At 51.4% G+C, this 13305-nt stretch overlaps 1 protein-coding gene across 1 annotated transcript in view; it reads right to left on the minus strand.

Moving 5' to 3' along the window:
- KIRREL3 (kirre like nephrin family adhesion molecule 3) overlaps nucleotides 1-13305 on the minus strand; it is a 165240-nt gene that overhangs the window by 96717 nt on the left and 55218 nt on the right. Inside the window, exon 3 of the mRNA XM_052662417.1 lies at nucleotides 3133-3282. Within this exon, the coding sequence (XP_052518377.1) occupies nucleotides 3133-3282 (150 nt within the window). The remainder of the gene's footprint in view (nucleotides 1-3132; nucleotides 3283-13305) is intronic.

The following is a 13305-nucleotide window of genomic DNA, read 5'->3' on the forward strand; positions in this document are numbered from 1 at the left end:
CTGTATTTGCCTAATTAGGCGACGAGTCGTGATGCTGTTCTGAGGACTGGCAGCATCTTTGGAAAACACAGGTCCAGAATCACAGATTCAGAGCAAGTTCTAGCTCCTTCCACTAGTACCGTTACTCTCTTTTGCTACTCTCAGGGGAGGTAAAATTATGGGTAGTCTGGGTTCTACAGACAAACTGCCTGGGTTTTAATGTCAGCTTGATCAGTCCCTAACTCTGCTGTCTTGGGCAAGTTACTCTAACTGCTTTGTGCTTCCATTTCCTTGTCAGTAAAATGGGACAATGCTAGTACCTCATAGAGGTATGGGGAAGAATAGATAGGATTATCTGTGTAAAGGACTTGACACAGTAATAGTCTATAAATGTTAGTTTAAACTCTGTATGACACAGGAAGCTCAGATTTGGTGCTCTGAGACAATCTAGAGGGATGGGATGTGGTGGGATGTGGGAAGGGGGTTGAAGAGGGAGGAGACATATGTATACCTTTGGCAGATCCATGTTGATGTATGGCAGAAACCAACACAATATTTTAAAGCAATTATCCTCCAATTAAAAATAAACAAATTAAAAATTGAACATCACAGTGATGTAAGGTAGCCAGAGAGGTTCCTGTCTTTAACAGACAGGGTACAAGCATTTTGGGGGTTGGGAGTCAGGATCCCATGAATTTGCTGTTCTGTCACTAAGTTGAGTCTGATTCTTTGTGACCACATGGACTGCAGCACGCCAGGCTTCCCTGTCCTTCACTAATGATCTCAGGTCCACTGAGTCAGTGATGCCATCCAACCATCTCATCCTCTGTTGCCCCTTTCTCTTCTTGCTTTCAATATTTCTCATGCATTGGGCTTGAGATATGTTTGAATCAATTTCTTTCTCAGCTGTGACTTTATTTACCTGCCAAGTAAAAAGAGAAAAAGCCTTCTTCTTTTTTCTTTTTTATAACCCATGGATCATTGTAGATTTATGAGATAATGTCTGAGAAGAATTTGAGCTTCTTAGAAGAAAAATGTTCTATCAATATGAGGGAGTGTATTTATAAATCACTTCCTTCGACTGATTTTTTTCCAGTCTCGGTGGCCAGGAAGATCCGTCTTCAGTTAGGGATCATTCCTGGTGGACTGGATGGAGACACGTATTTAAAATAGAAGAGGGCAGAGCTGCAGCAGACCAAAACCCCACAACCCTGGGCCCAATCATATTTCGTGCTTGCTGCACTGTTACACTCACTTTCTTATCAGGCAGGCAAACAATGTTTATTAAGCATATAGTTGTCATCACTGTCATGATGCTATTTTGGGACAAGTGATCAAATCCAGAGAAAATATGTTACTAAGAGTTTGAGTTCACTGGTTCTGCAATGAAAGGGCCAGACTTCCTTCTATCAATGGAGTCAGGTTGGAGAGGAAGCAGACCTCAGTCCATGAGAACCTTCTGCCCTCCAGCACTTAGCAAGACCCAGTCCCTGGTCCCAGAAAGTCATTTGTGGAAGTGGATGCCAGAGGGTCAATTATCTGTGTGGCAATGACCACCCTGGAACCATCCACAGTGACCTGGGGCCTCCTCTTGGCCACTGACCCAGCAAGAACCTAGTCCCTGGCTGAAGCTGAAAACAACTGACCAGGAACCCAGAGAGCCTTCTTACCCAGCAGCGGTGCTGAGCCCGCTCAGGGCCACGTGAAGTGTGAACCATTCTGGTTTGGGAAGATCGTGTCATTTCCCCAGTTCCTCTCGGGTAAGGGAGTTCAGAGTCCCTGAAATTGGCTGGTTCCCATAATACTTAAATTTTATGGCAACACAGTATATTTTGGAGATGTGATTGTGTATTTTATCCATGCTCAGCTGGGCTGTAGCACTCAAACCTCGGGATGCTATTGACCATTGCTATAATGTTTCAATATACATTTCTGGCAAGACACAACTCACATTTTAAAATATTAATTTCCCAACCATCCTGTTCCCAAGTGCACTTCGATTTTTATTTTCTTGCAGCTGTACACCAGGAGAGAGGCAAAGCTACTTCTCAGTTGAATACATATTTTTCTGTCCTTCTCCACCCCCAGACATTCCTTGATGTCAGGGACACCCATATCCCTTGTTCTGCATTGTACAGTTCATGCTAAGCTTAGTAAACGGCCGCATGCCGACCCGCGCCAGGGGAGAACTGCAATGACTGATGGGTGAGTGACCAAGACGATTTCAGTCCTTTTTCTCCCAGGGGAGAGGATGGGTTGCAAAGACATCTGTATGGGTGTAACGGTTGACATTTACAATCCTTAACAGGTGACAGGGCACGGGTGCCAACCGGGCAGCTCAGACACCAGTCATCAATAGGCACCAGAGCCCACCAGTGCATCTTTGCTGAATACCAGCCTGGGTGGGCTGAACAAGGCCTGGAGTTTATTTCAAACACTTATTTTCTTTTCTCCCCATCGCATGATGACCTCTAAGCCCTACCAGCTTTCTTTGCATTTTCAATCAACTTGGTCCCCTTTAATGGATAAAAGGGGGCTTCCAAGGTGACTTAGTGCAAAAGAATCTGCCCGCCAATGCAGGAGACGTGGGTGTGACCTCTGTGTTGGGAAGATCCCCTGGCGAAGGAAATGGCAACCCACTCCAATATTCTTGCCTGGAAAATCCCATGGACAGAAGAGCCTGGTGGGCTATAGGCTATGGGGATGGCAAAGGAGTTCGACACAACTTAGCAATTAAAAACACAGCAACAAACAACAATGGATGGAAGAAGGGAAGAACCAGGTTGTGTCTTAAGTGGGGAATACATTTGGGATCAAGAAATACGAAGGCTTTACTTCTGGAAATCTGACTTTACATGAGATGTGTTTGACTTTGGAATGGACCCGCCAAGCCAACCTTGTGTTAGGTTTAGGACTGACAGCCAGAATGGAGGGTTTACTTGTAATTCACCACCGGAAGTCAGAGGGGCCCTCAAAGTCCTATGCATCCTGGACCAGGCCTGCCTTGACTGGCTCTGCTCATGGAATCTACAATGAAAGCTGAGACTTAATCCCCCCAAATGCCTATGAAGATGGGGTTCCCTAGGAGGGTGGGTGGGTGGGTAGGGCAGGGGTGGGTTCCAGGCCTTCCTAGGGAGGCCTGGGGGTACTCACTTGAGAGGTCCCTGCCCACGCCCAGAGCCAAGCCATCCTTGATCCACAGAACGAAGCCATCGTATTCAGGGATGGCGCACAGCAGTGTCACCGGCTGCCCCGACACCACGGCCTGATCCTGGGGCTGCTGGCTGAAGGAGTACACTTGGCCTAGGAAGGAAACAAGCACGGCGGTCAGTTACTTGCCGGAAGGGCTTCTGCTTGATCTATAGAAGCAGAGAGCAGGCTGGTCCAGGAGACAGGAGCCCCCGAGCGCCTCCCTTCCCGCTGGGGCCCAGCAGCGGCTTCCTCACTGCCCCCAGCTCCATTGCCTGCTCACAGGAGCTGGCCACAGCTGCAGGCTCCCTGCCCATCAACCCCCAGTGCACTCATGCTGTGGTTTCGCCATCCTCCAGCCCCAAACGGGCCATGGGACATCCTATTCCCCTTTCCACCTGACGACACCCCCTGCACCTACTTCCACAAGGGGCAGAGGCAGGAGACAGACCTCCAGCCGGAAGCACTCTGGGGGTGTGCTTCAAGAGGGCCGTGGGCATGGAGGAGGGTGGAGAGCTATGAGTAAACCTGGAAACCCAAGGAATAATAGCATCCTTTTAGTGGCTTCCAGGATGGGACTAGGACCAGCACCTCAAGGAGCCAGGCCCTACAGGACAGAAAGAATGGAGCTATTCATGGAGGATTAACTGCACTGCTAGCTAGCTGTTATTACCCACAGTTTACAGATGAACTGAGGCTCCTAGGAAAGGAGTGACATGCCTGAGGTCACAGTGGGCTCCGGTGTAGCTCAAGGGCACACAGTGGGTCCAGGTGGAGTTCAGGGTCACACAGTGGGTCCAGGTGGAGTTCAAGGGCACACAGTGGGTCCAGGTGGAGTACAGGGGTACATAGCAGGCCCAGGTGGAATTCAGGGTCACACAGTGGTCCCATGTGGAGTTCAAGGGCACACAGTGGGTCCAGGTGGAGTTCAAGGGCACACAGTGGGTCTAGGTAGAGTTCAGGGGCACACAGTGGTCCCAGGTGGAGTACAGGGGCACACAGTGGGTCCAGGTGGAGTTCAAGGGCACACAGTGGGTCCAGGTGGAGTACAGGGGCACACAGTGGTCCCAGGTGGAGTACAGGGGCACACAGTGGGTCCAGGTGGAGTTCAGGGGCACACAGTGGGTCCAGGTGGAGTTCAAGGGCACACAGTGGGTCCAGGTGGAGTACAGGGGCACACAGCGGGCCCAGGTGGATTTCAGGGGCACACAGCGGGCCCAGGTGGATTTCAGGGGCACACAGTGGGCCCAGGTGGATTTCAGGGGCACACAATGGGTCCAGGTGGAGTACAGGGGCACACAGTGGGTCCAGGTGGAGTTCAGGGGCACACAGTGGTCCCAGGTTGAGTTCAAGGGCACACAGAGGGTCCAGGTGGATTTCAGGGGCACACAGTGGGCCCAGGTGGAGTTCAGGGGCACACAGTGGGCCCAGGCGGAGTTCAGGGGCACACAGTGGGCCCAGGTGGAGTACAGGGCACACAGTGGTCCCAGGCGGAGTTCAGGGGCACACAGTGGGCCCAGGTGGAGTACAGGGCACACAGTGGGCCCAGGGCACATGGCGAGCCCAGGTGTAGTTTTAGGGCACTCAGTGGGCCCAGGTGGATTTCAGGGGCACACAGTGGTCCCAGGTTGAGTTCAAGGGCACACAGTGGGCCCAGGGGGAGTTCAGGGGCACACAGTGGGTCCAGGTGGAGTTCAGGGGCACGCTGTGGGTCCAGGTGGAGTACAGGGGCACACAGTGGGTCCAGGTGGAGTTCAGGGGCACACTGTGGGCCCAGGGCACATGGCGAGCCCAGGTGTAGTTTTAGGGCACTCAGTGGGTCCAGGTGTAATGTGGCAGGTGATGCGGCTGAGGGAGCAGGTCACTGTCTCCACCCATCCTCCCGCCCTTTCTCTTCTGCAGCAGACCGTACTCCAGCCTCACTGTCACTTGAAAGCAGACCATCAGGTGACCCCACCCCTCCCCACACACTCCTCCCTGAATCATCTACCTTAGCAGGTCATGACTAAGGTAAACAGACACACACACAGTAGGTACAATATGCCAGGCATTGTTCTGAGATATAAAGATATCAGCTTGTTAGCATGTTCATCTTCATAACAACCTATGAGGTTGGTGCGATTTTTATCCGCGTTTTCCAGATGAGGACATGAGGCCCAAGGAAGGGAAAAATATTAACAGAAGCCTCACATATTAGTTACTCACAAGTGCCCTGTGTACCTTCCCGTGGCTATCACGTGCCCACAACACCTGTTGGAGCCTTATCAACCCCATGTCACAGGGACTCAGCACACGGAGGCTTGGAGGTTTCTAAATTGTTCAGGGAGGCTCTAGCGGCAGGACCTGGGCTGTGAACCCAAGACTCTGGCTCTGAGGACCGTGTTCTCCTGTACAGCGAGCGGATCTCTATGCCTGGACCTGGAGGGATTGCCGAAGAAGGGGGTGTCTTGTGACCTACATTTCCTGGGCAGCCACAGCTGAACCGACGACGGGGCATGCCGTCAAGGAGTGGACCTTGACGTCCACTGAGCTCCTGGCCCACAGTCCCATCTGGGCTTCACATGCAGTCCCTCCTGTCACTGACTACCATTCAGAGCAGAACAGCTCCCATTTTACACCAAAGAAACCCAGATCAGAGAGGCAAAGTAACCTGCCCAAGGTCACACAGCTAATGAATGGGGTTTGATCTGAGGGTCATGACTTCTAAGTTTGTATTTTTTCCCCACATCCTACTCTGCGGACACAGATACACAGCCAAGGAAAATAGGACCTGGTGGGCAGGCTGTTCCTCCACCGGGAGAGAGTCGGGGTGGCCACAGAGGTCTCGGACACTGTCTGCTGCCCATCCTGGGGACACAGAGCTCCAGACTGGGGCCAAGCTCTCAGCAAGAGATGGCCCTGAGAAGGGAGTCACTGGGGAATGTCCCCGAGGGGCACTGGGGATGGCAGAGGGGGGAGAGACAGAGGTCCACACGGCAGAGAGAGTGTGTGGAAGGCAAGAAGGTAGTAGGTTTTCAACTGGATGAGATCTTGGCTGGGTCTCTGAGGAATCTCATTAAAAATCAAATTGGCCCTGAATTGTGGGAGTAACACTTTTTATTCTGATTTGAGCTTTACAAATTAGATTTCATAGGACATTTTCATCAGCTCTGTGTGGTGGGGTGTTTTTTTTTTTTTTTTTTTCTGTCTCTTCAAGTTCTCTGTTGTAATTAGACTGCTTCTGGCACCAAAACAAGAGAGAGAGAAGGAGGGAAGAGATGAGAGGAGACAGGGAGGGAGAGAGTGGAGAAGGAGCCAGAGGGAGAGGGGATGGGGAGAGCAGGAGAGAAGGAGTGGAGAGGAAGAGAGAGACGAGGGAAGATGAGGGAAGTCGGCAGGGAGAAGAGGGGGAGAAACGGAGAGGGAGGAGCTGGGATGACGGAGAGGCTGCATGGGCGGCAGACCAGTCCTCTCCCAGGCCCCTTCTCCAAGGCTCTAATGATGATTTCACAGTGCATTCTTTTATCTCAAAACCTTTCTTGCAAGAAGGACAGTGTCAAGACAGCCACGATAGCTGCCAGAGACTGTGTGATCAGAGAGAATTATCAGGTTGTCAGCTGGGAGCCAGGGGTGGGGGTGGGGGTGGGGTTGAGATGAACAAGCCCTCCGCAGCAGAGCCTGAGCCCCAGGACTGCCCGTGAACAGGGAGGCCTGTGGTGGGAGCACCCCCTTGCTTCCTCTTGGTATCAGCGAGGGGACCTGGAAAGCTGGGGTGCAGGGGGCATCCCAGGTGGAGGTGTGGGCCGGGGCGAGGGTGAGAAGCCTGAGGATGGCGGAGTTGTCAGTGCCCCAGGGAGAAGAAGGGCTGTCACCATGGAGACTGGGGCTGGAGGGGCCGGAGGGGCTTGGAGGGGAAGGTCCCGGGAAGCAGGTGTGGAAGTGGACACTGAGTGGTCACTACTTCTCCTTCGAGGCTGCCTCAGAGCCAGGAGTTGGGGCAGGGCCGACAGAAGGGAGCCTGAAAGGAAGGAAACAGTGAGCCTTCAGTGGACTAGGGTCCCCTGATCTACTCCAGCAGGCTTCAGAGAGAGCTTTCGGCTCTCACATGTTGTCTGTTTGGATCCCCTCAACTATTCCACGGAAAGAATGTTTCTGGAGGGAGATTGGTACCCAGGATAGTCTTAACTGCTGCTGCTGCTGCTGCTGCTGCTAAGTCGATTCAGTTGTGTCCGACTCTGTGCGACCCCATAGACGGCAGCCCACCAGGCTCCCCCGTCCCTGGGATTCTCCAGGCATGAACCCTGGAGTGGGTTGCCATTTCCTTCTCCAATGCGTGAAAGTGAAAAGTAAAAGGGAAGTCGCTCAGTCATGTCTGACTCTTAGCGACCCCATGGACTTCAGCCTACCAGGCTCTGCTGTCCATGGGATTTTCCAGGCAAGAGTACTAGAGTAGGGTGCCATTGCCTTCTCTGGAGAGTTTCAACAGGCTGCCCCAAAAGACATGGTTTGCAGATTATTTGTGGGAGGGTGCGCTCTGACAATTTGCCTTTTCATCATGTTTATTCTGGCTGTACTGGCTGGCATGCGGAATCTTAGTTCCCCTGACCAGGGATCGAACTTGTAGCCCCTGCAGTGCAAGTGTGCAGTCTTAACCACTGGACTGCCAGGGAAGTCCTCAGCAAAATTTTAATTTTTGCACATTAAATTCAAGCCACTAAGAATGATTTTCTCTTTCAAATCAACGAGACCCTTTCTCGAGTAGCACCTAAGCTAGGTGTCACTTCTAGAGGAGATGAAGTTTACAGCGTTGAAGATGGAGAGGAGAGGAAGGGATGGACCAGTGGGACAGGCCCAGGGGCCTCCCCTTCAAGCTGAGGAGCCTCAGGGGATGCGACGGGCAGACACGGAGGGAGGTTCTTGTCTGAAGAATCTCCTTACCAGTTCCTTCACTTTTGACTTTCCAGTCCAGAGAGGTGAAAGGCAAATGATCATTTTCTATAACCTCCTGGGCATTATATTGCATAGGCGAGAAGCTCCCAGAGATGCTTTGTTTATTCAGCACACACTTTTTGAGACCTGCCAGGAGGCAGAACTTGCGTTGTCTGGTGAGAAGGGGGTGAATGCGACCTGGTCTGTCCCTCCAGGCGCTCACCTCTGTGGCCCCTGCCCTGCCCCCATCTGGCAGCTCTGATCCAAGCAGAGCATGCGCTGGACCCAACAGGGTCCTACTCTCACTGTGGACTCAGCCGCCTGTCAGGTCTCTGCCTCAGCTTCCCATCTTGTCCAGTGACCTCCTGCTGTGGAGCCCGGCAGCTCATGTGACCTCCCTTCTCAGGCTTTATTTTTATTTAGTTACTTTTATTTTTTTAAACTGGCATATAGTTGATTTACAATGTTGTGTTCATTTCAGGTGTACAGCAAAGACATTCCCTTATATATTTATATGTGCATATTCTTTTCCAGATTCTTTTCTATTATAGTTATAGCAAGATATTGAATATAGTTCCCTGAGCTATATAGCAGACCTGTTTTATATATAGTACTTGTGTATCTGTTAATCCCAAACTCCTAATATAGCCCTCCCCTACTTTTCCCCTTTGATAAGCATAAGTTTGTTTTTTATGTCTGCAATTCTGTTTTATATATAAGTTTATTTCTATCATTTTTTTTAGCTTCCACATATAAGTGATACCATATGATATTTGTCTTTTTGTCTGTTTAATCTCTGGGTTGGAAAGATCCTCTGGAGGAGGGCATGGCAACCCACTCCAGTATTCTTGCCTGAGAATACCCGTGGACAGAGGAGTCTGGCGGGCTGCAGTCCAAGGGGTCCCAAAGAGCTGGACATGACTGAACGCCTAAGCACAGCATAGCACTTACTATTGTACAACTCGTTATTATATTGGAGAAGGAAATGGCAGCCCACTCCAATATTCTTGCCTGGAGAATCCCATGGACAGAGGAGCCTGGAGGGCTACAGTCCGTAGGGTTGCAAAGAGTTATTATATATTAATATACAGTTATTATTATATTAATAATATATTATTATAGTTATACTAATAACTGTATTATAAAGCCACTTTATATTAATATAATTATACATTAACATACATTATTATATACTACATATAATCTTTAATATTATTACATATATTATTATACATAATATGGTATATTATCGTATATAATATTACTTATTAGCAATATTACATTAATATAATTAATGTTATAGTTATTAATATAATGCCATTATTGGGCCTTTCCTGGCCATCCGGTGGTTAGGACTCTCTACTTCCACCGCAGGGGGTACATGTTCCACCCCTGGTCAGGGAGCTGGGATCCCACATGCCTCAGGGTCAAAAAACCAAAGCATAAAACAGAAGCAACACTGTAACAAATTCAATGAAGACTTTAAAAATGGTCCACATCAAAAAAAACTTTAAAAATATAATACTATTATTATACAAATATTATTATATAGCTGGTTATGTGTTATAAATAGTATTTTTATTCTCATAGAATTAATAAATAGCTGACTTTCATTGAATGAACCACATGAATTAAGAGGTTTACAGGGGTTATTTGAATTCTTTCCAGTTGGTCCTATGGAATGGGTACCCCGTGAGACCCATGGGAAGATGCCGTCGCTAGAAGCCCAGGGCACTAAGTGATGGAGAAGGGGCAGCCGGCCAGCAGTCCTGTGTCAGAGCCACAGCCTGCGGTCCTTTACTAGACAGTCCTAAGCCCCCGGGGACGCACAGACGTGCCTGAGACCCCCTTCCCCTGCCCTTGACCGGAACTGAAGAGAACTTCAAAGGAGAGAGCCAGGGAGGAAACCCACGCGGAACTCTCCTGCATTTGAGAGGTCGGGGGGAGGATGGGGTGTGGTCCTGGTGGGGGCTGCAGGCCATCTTTCCTATCCCCTCCCTGGAGGATGGTCCCATCCCAGGAAGGGAGAGGCCCTCCAGGGTCTTTTCAGAGCCCCTGAGGTCACTTTCCTTGGCCCATGTGTCTCCTGGCATGCCCAGGCTGCTGTGGCTTGCCCATGCCAAGACAGCACCTCACCAACTCTGTGACTTGCCTCTACCACACTGAGGCGGGGCGGGGAGGGGGAGCGTGTATCTCCACACTGAGCCCAGAAAGGGGATGTGACCCCCCAAGTTTCACTGAGTCAGGATTAGGGTCTGGCTCTCACAGAACCCCCAGCTCAGCAGGCCAGGGGCGGGAGCGGAGACGGAAGTCTGAGCAGGTGGGGGCTTTGGGAGCCTTCTTTCCAAACCTCAGGAAGCGGGGGCCGCCACCGGAGGGAAGGATGAAGAGCAGGGAGGGCTCTGGGGAGCCCCAGGCTTCAAGCCACATGTGTGTTTCTTGTGCTCTGAGTCCAAGTGGGGATGAAGGTGGGGAGAAAGGATGAGGTGGTGGCAGGTGGTGGCAGGACTCTCAACTCCTCAGCACAGGGAGGGACAGGTGCAGCTGCTGCCTGGCCCGAGGTGGAGGGAGGCACTGGAAGAAGCCCCCCGGGCCCCCTCACCCCTGTACCAGCCCAGCTCGGAGCTGCCCCTCCCCCAGCCCTGCTGCCCTCTCCTGCAGCTGGCTGCCCCCTGCCCTCTGCTTGCTGCTCAGCATTTCGCATGACTTCTCCAGACTGTTCTCAATGCCCCCCTCCACTACCCCTCACTTCCTCATCTCTACCAGCCATCAGGCTCCCCAAAGGGGCTGCCCCTCTCAGCCCTGACCGCATGGCGCCTCACTGCAGTCTCTTTTTTGGGGACTTGCCGGAGGTCACATTAACATGGAGCGAGCCATCACCATCTGGCTCTGGGAGGTCCCCACTGTCTTCCAGTAGATCATCTAAAATGCTGAAGACCCCATGACTGTCTATAAGCTCACACACCTGTGGCCCCTGATCTGAGGTCACCTCTCAATTCCCAGCTACCTCCTGCGGAGGGGAGAGACACTCTGCGGGCTGAGGTTGGGAGGACCAACCCTCTAAGAGTGATGTCTTTACATCCGTGTTCTGGGGACCTGGCTACCTCAGTGTGTGCGTGTGTGTGTGCGTGTGTGTGTGCGTGTGTGTGTGAGCATGTATGTTGGTGGGGTTGAGTCAGTTGGCTTCCAGGCCCCACCCCTTCTCTAGCCAAACCTTTTCTGCTTCTATTCCTTGTCAACCACTCCCAGTTTTGCTCAAATAAACACTTCTTACTCTTTTAGAATATTTGAAAGCCTCTGGTTTAGAATTTTTGGGGGTGGAATTTTTCCTGGGACTAAAATACATGCTGAGAAGGCTAAGGCTTCTCTCTGCTGTCAGGGTTGCTGTGGGTGTGGACAGTCTTTAAGGTCCCAGGAGCCCCTGGCATTGTTGCCTCACTCTGACTCTGTGTGTGTGTGTGTGTGTGTGTGTGTGTGTGTGTGTGTGTGTGTGTGGTGAGGGGCGTGGGGGCAGGGAACAGGTAGGAAGAGGGCCCAGTGGCCCTGTGCCCATGGTGCCCGGGGTCCTCCATGCCAGACTCCGAGGAAGGTGCTCACCTAACCCTGCTGGCCATAACTCTCAGCCCTGACCTTCTGGGGACAAACTGGCACGCCAGTGACCTAAGTCTGTTGCTACGCCAACAGGCACATGTGTTTGTGTCTGTCCCCAGTCACCGATCTGGTGGTCAGGTGGTCCCACGGTGGTGTGAGAGGCAGCCCTCTGTGGGGGTCAGTGTGGACTAGTGCAGAGAGCAAGGGGTGTGGGGTTAGTTAGTGTAACAGGAGAGACAGGCTCGGAGCCAACTGCCCTGGAGTCTGATGTGCGGAGCAGGGGCACTGATCTCCACATGTGCTCTGCTATCCCCTGGCTCCGTCGTGCTCAGAGCTCAGGTTGGAGGTGGTCAGGAGATGGTGTGGGGCGTGCGCACCCTCCTCCTCCCCTCTCCCTGAGCACCTTATTTTTGTAGTTTTCATCACTATTTGTGAGCCTTTCCTGAGCCCAGGACTGTTAAAGCTGGAGCCACAAGGGGGTCCCAGAGCTGGGAAAGGAGGCTTTGCAAGCCTGAAGCTGGACCGATTAGAACCTGCTTCTTCCCATGAGTCACACAGACGAGAGATGTGAACATCTGAGCCTCCTGCAGCCCTGCCTTTGCCGGCTCCATTCTCCTGGAGCTGCCTGCCCAGCCACGCAGAAAAGGTTCAGATGTCACCGTCTGCTCTGTTATTAGTGACCAACTGGGGAAGGTTTAAGAATACTTGTACCGGGGCTATTTGTCGCCAGCTTTCTCCCAGCCCAGAGCACGCAAATTGCCTCTTATGAGATTAAGGGAAGTTGCCCTGGTCCTGAGAAGCAGACAGATGGACGAAGGGAAGGGGAGGCAGGAGCCAGCTCAACGGCCGGCTGACACCAGGACAGCGCCCGGCTGTGGGGTGGGAAGGGACCAGGGCAGGATGGCTCCGGTCGTGCCTGGAAGCCTGAGCCTTGACTTCTGCAGCTCTCTGGGGGCTCAGCACATGCCCAGCTCCTAATGCAGTAGAATGAGCTTTGGGAAATTTCTGGAACATCCTATTGTGACCCACCTGGAGGGTATGGGGTTATATTTAGCCCCCTAAAAATAAAACTGATTGATACGGGGTGTAACGGTACCCCTGATGTGCCATGGGCCACAGGTAGGGGACGGTCCCACCCCAACAACCTCCAAGACCCCTGGCCAGGTGTGGGGATGCTGATGAGGGACTGAGGTATCTTCCAGGACAAAGAGCTTAGTGTCTGGTGGAGAAAGATCTATGCACAGGGAACTAAAATAAGAGATGCCCCAGGACTTTCCTGGCGGTCCAGTGGTTAAGAATCTGCACTTCCATTGCAGAGGGCACAGGTTCTACTGCTGGTCAGGGAACTAAGATCGCACATGGAGCATGCATGAGGCAGCCAAAAAAAAAAAAAAAAAAAATCCTTAAAATAATAAGTGCCCCAAATGAGGTATAAAGAAAGTCCCAAGGATGTAACAAGACAGAAACAGGCTCAAAGATACAGAGAACAGACTAGTGATTACCAGTAGGTAAAGGAAGAGGGGAGGGAGCAGGGAGGCATAGTAGATTACGGGGTACAAATGACTGTAGAAAATAAATAAGCCACAAGGATATATTCTACAATAAAGGGCATATAACTAATATTTTGATAACTATAAA

The sequence above is a fragment of the Budorcas taxicolor genome, chromosome 25 (assembly GCF_023091745.1).
Source record: "Budorcas taxicolor isolate Tak-1 chromosome 25, Takin1.1, whole genome shotgun sequence".
NCBI classification, from domain to species: Eukaryota; Metazoa; Chordata; class Mammalia; order Artiodactyla; family Bovidae; genus Budorcas; species Budorcas taxicolor.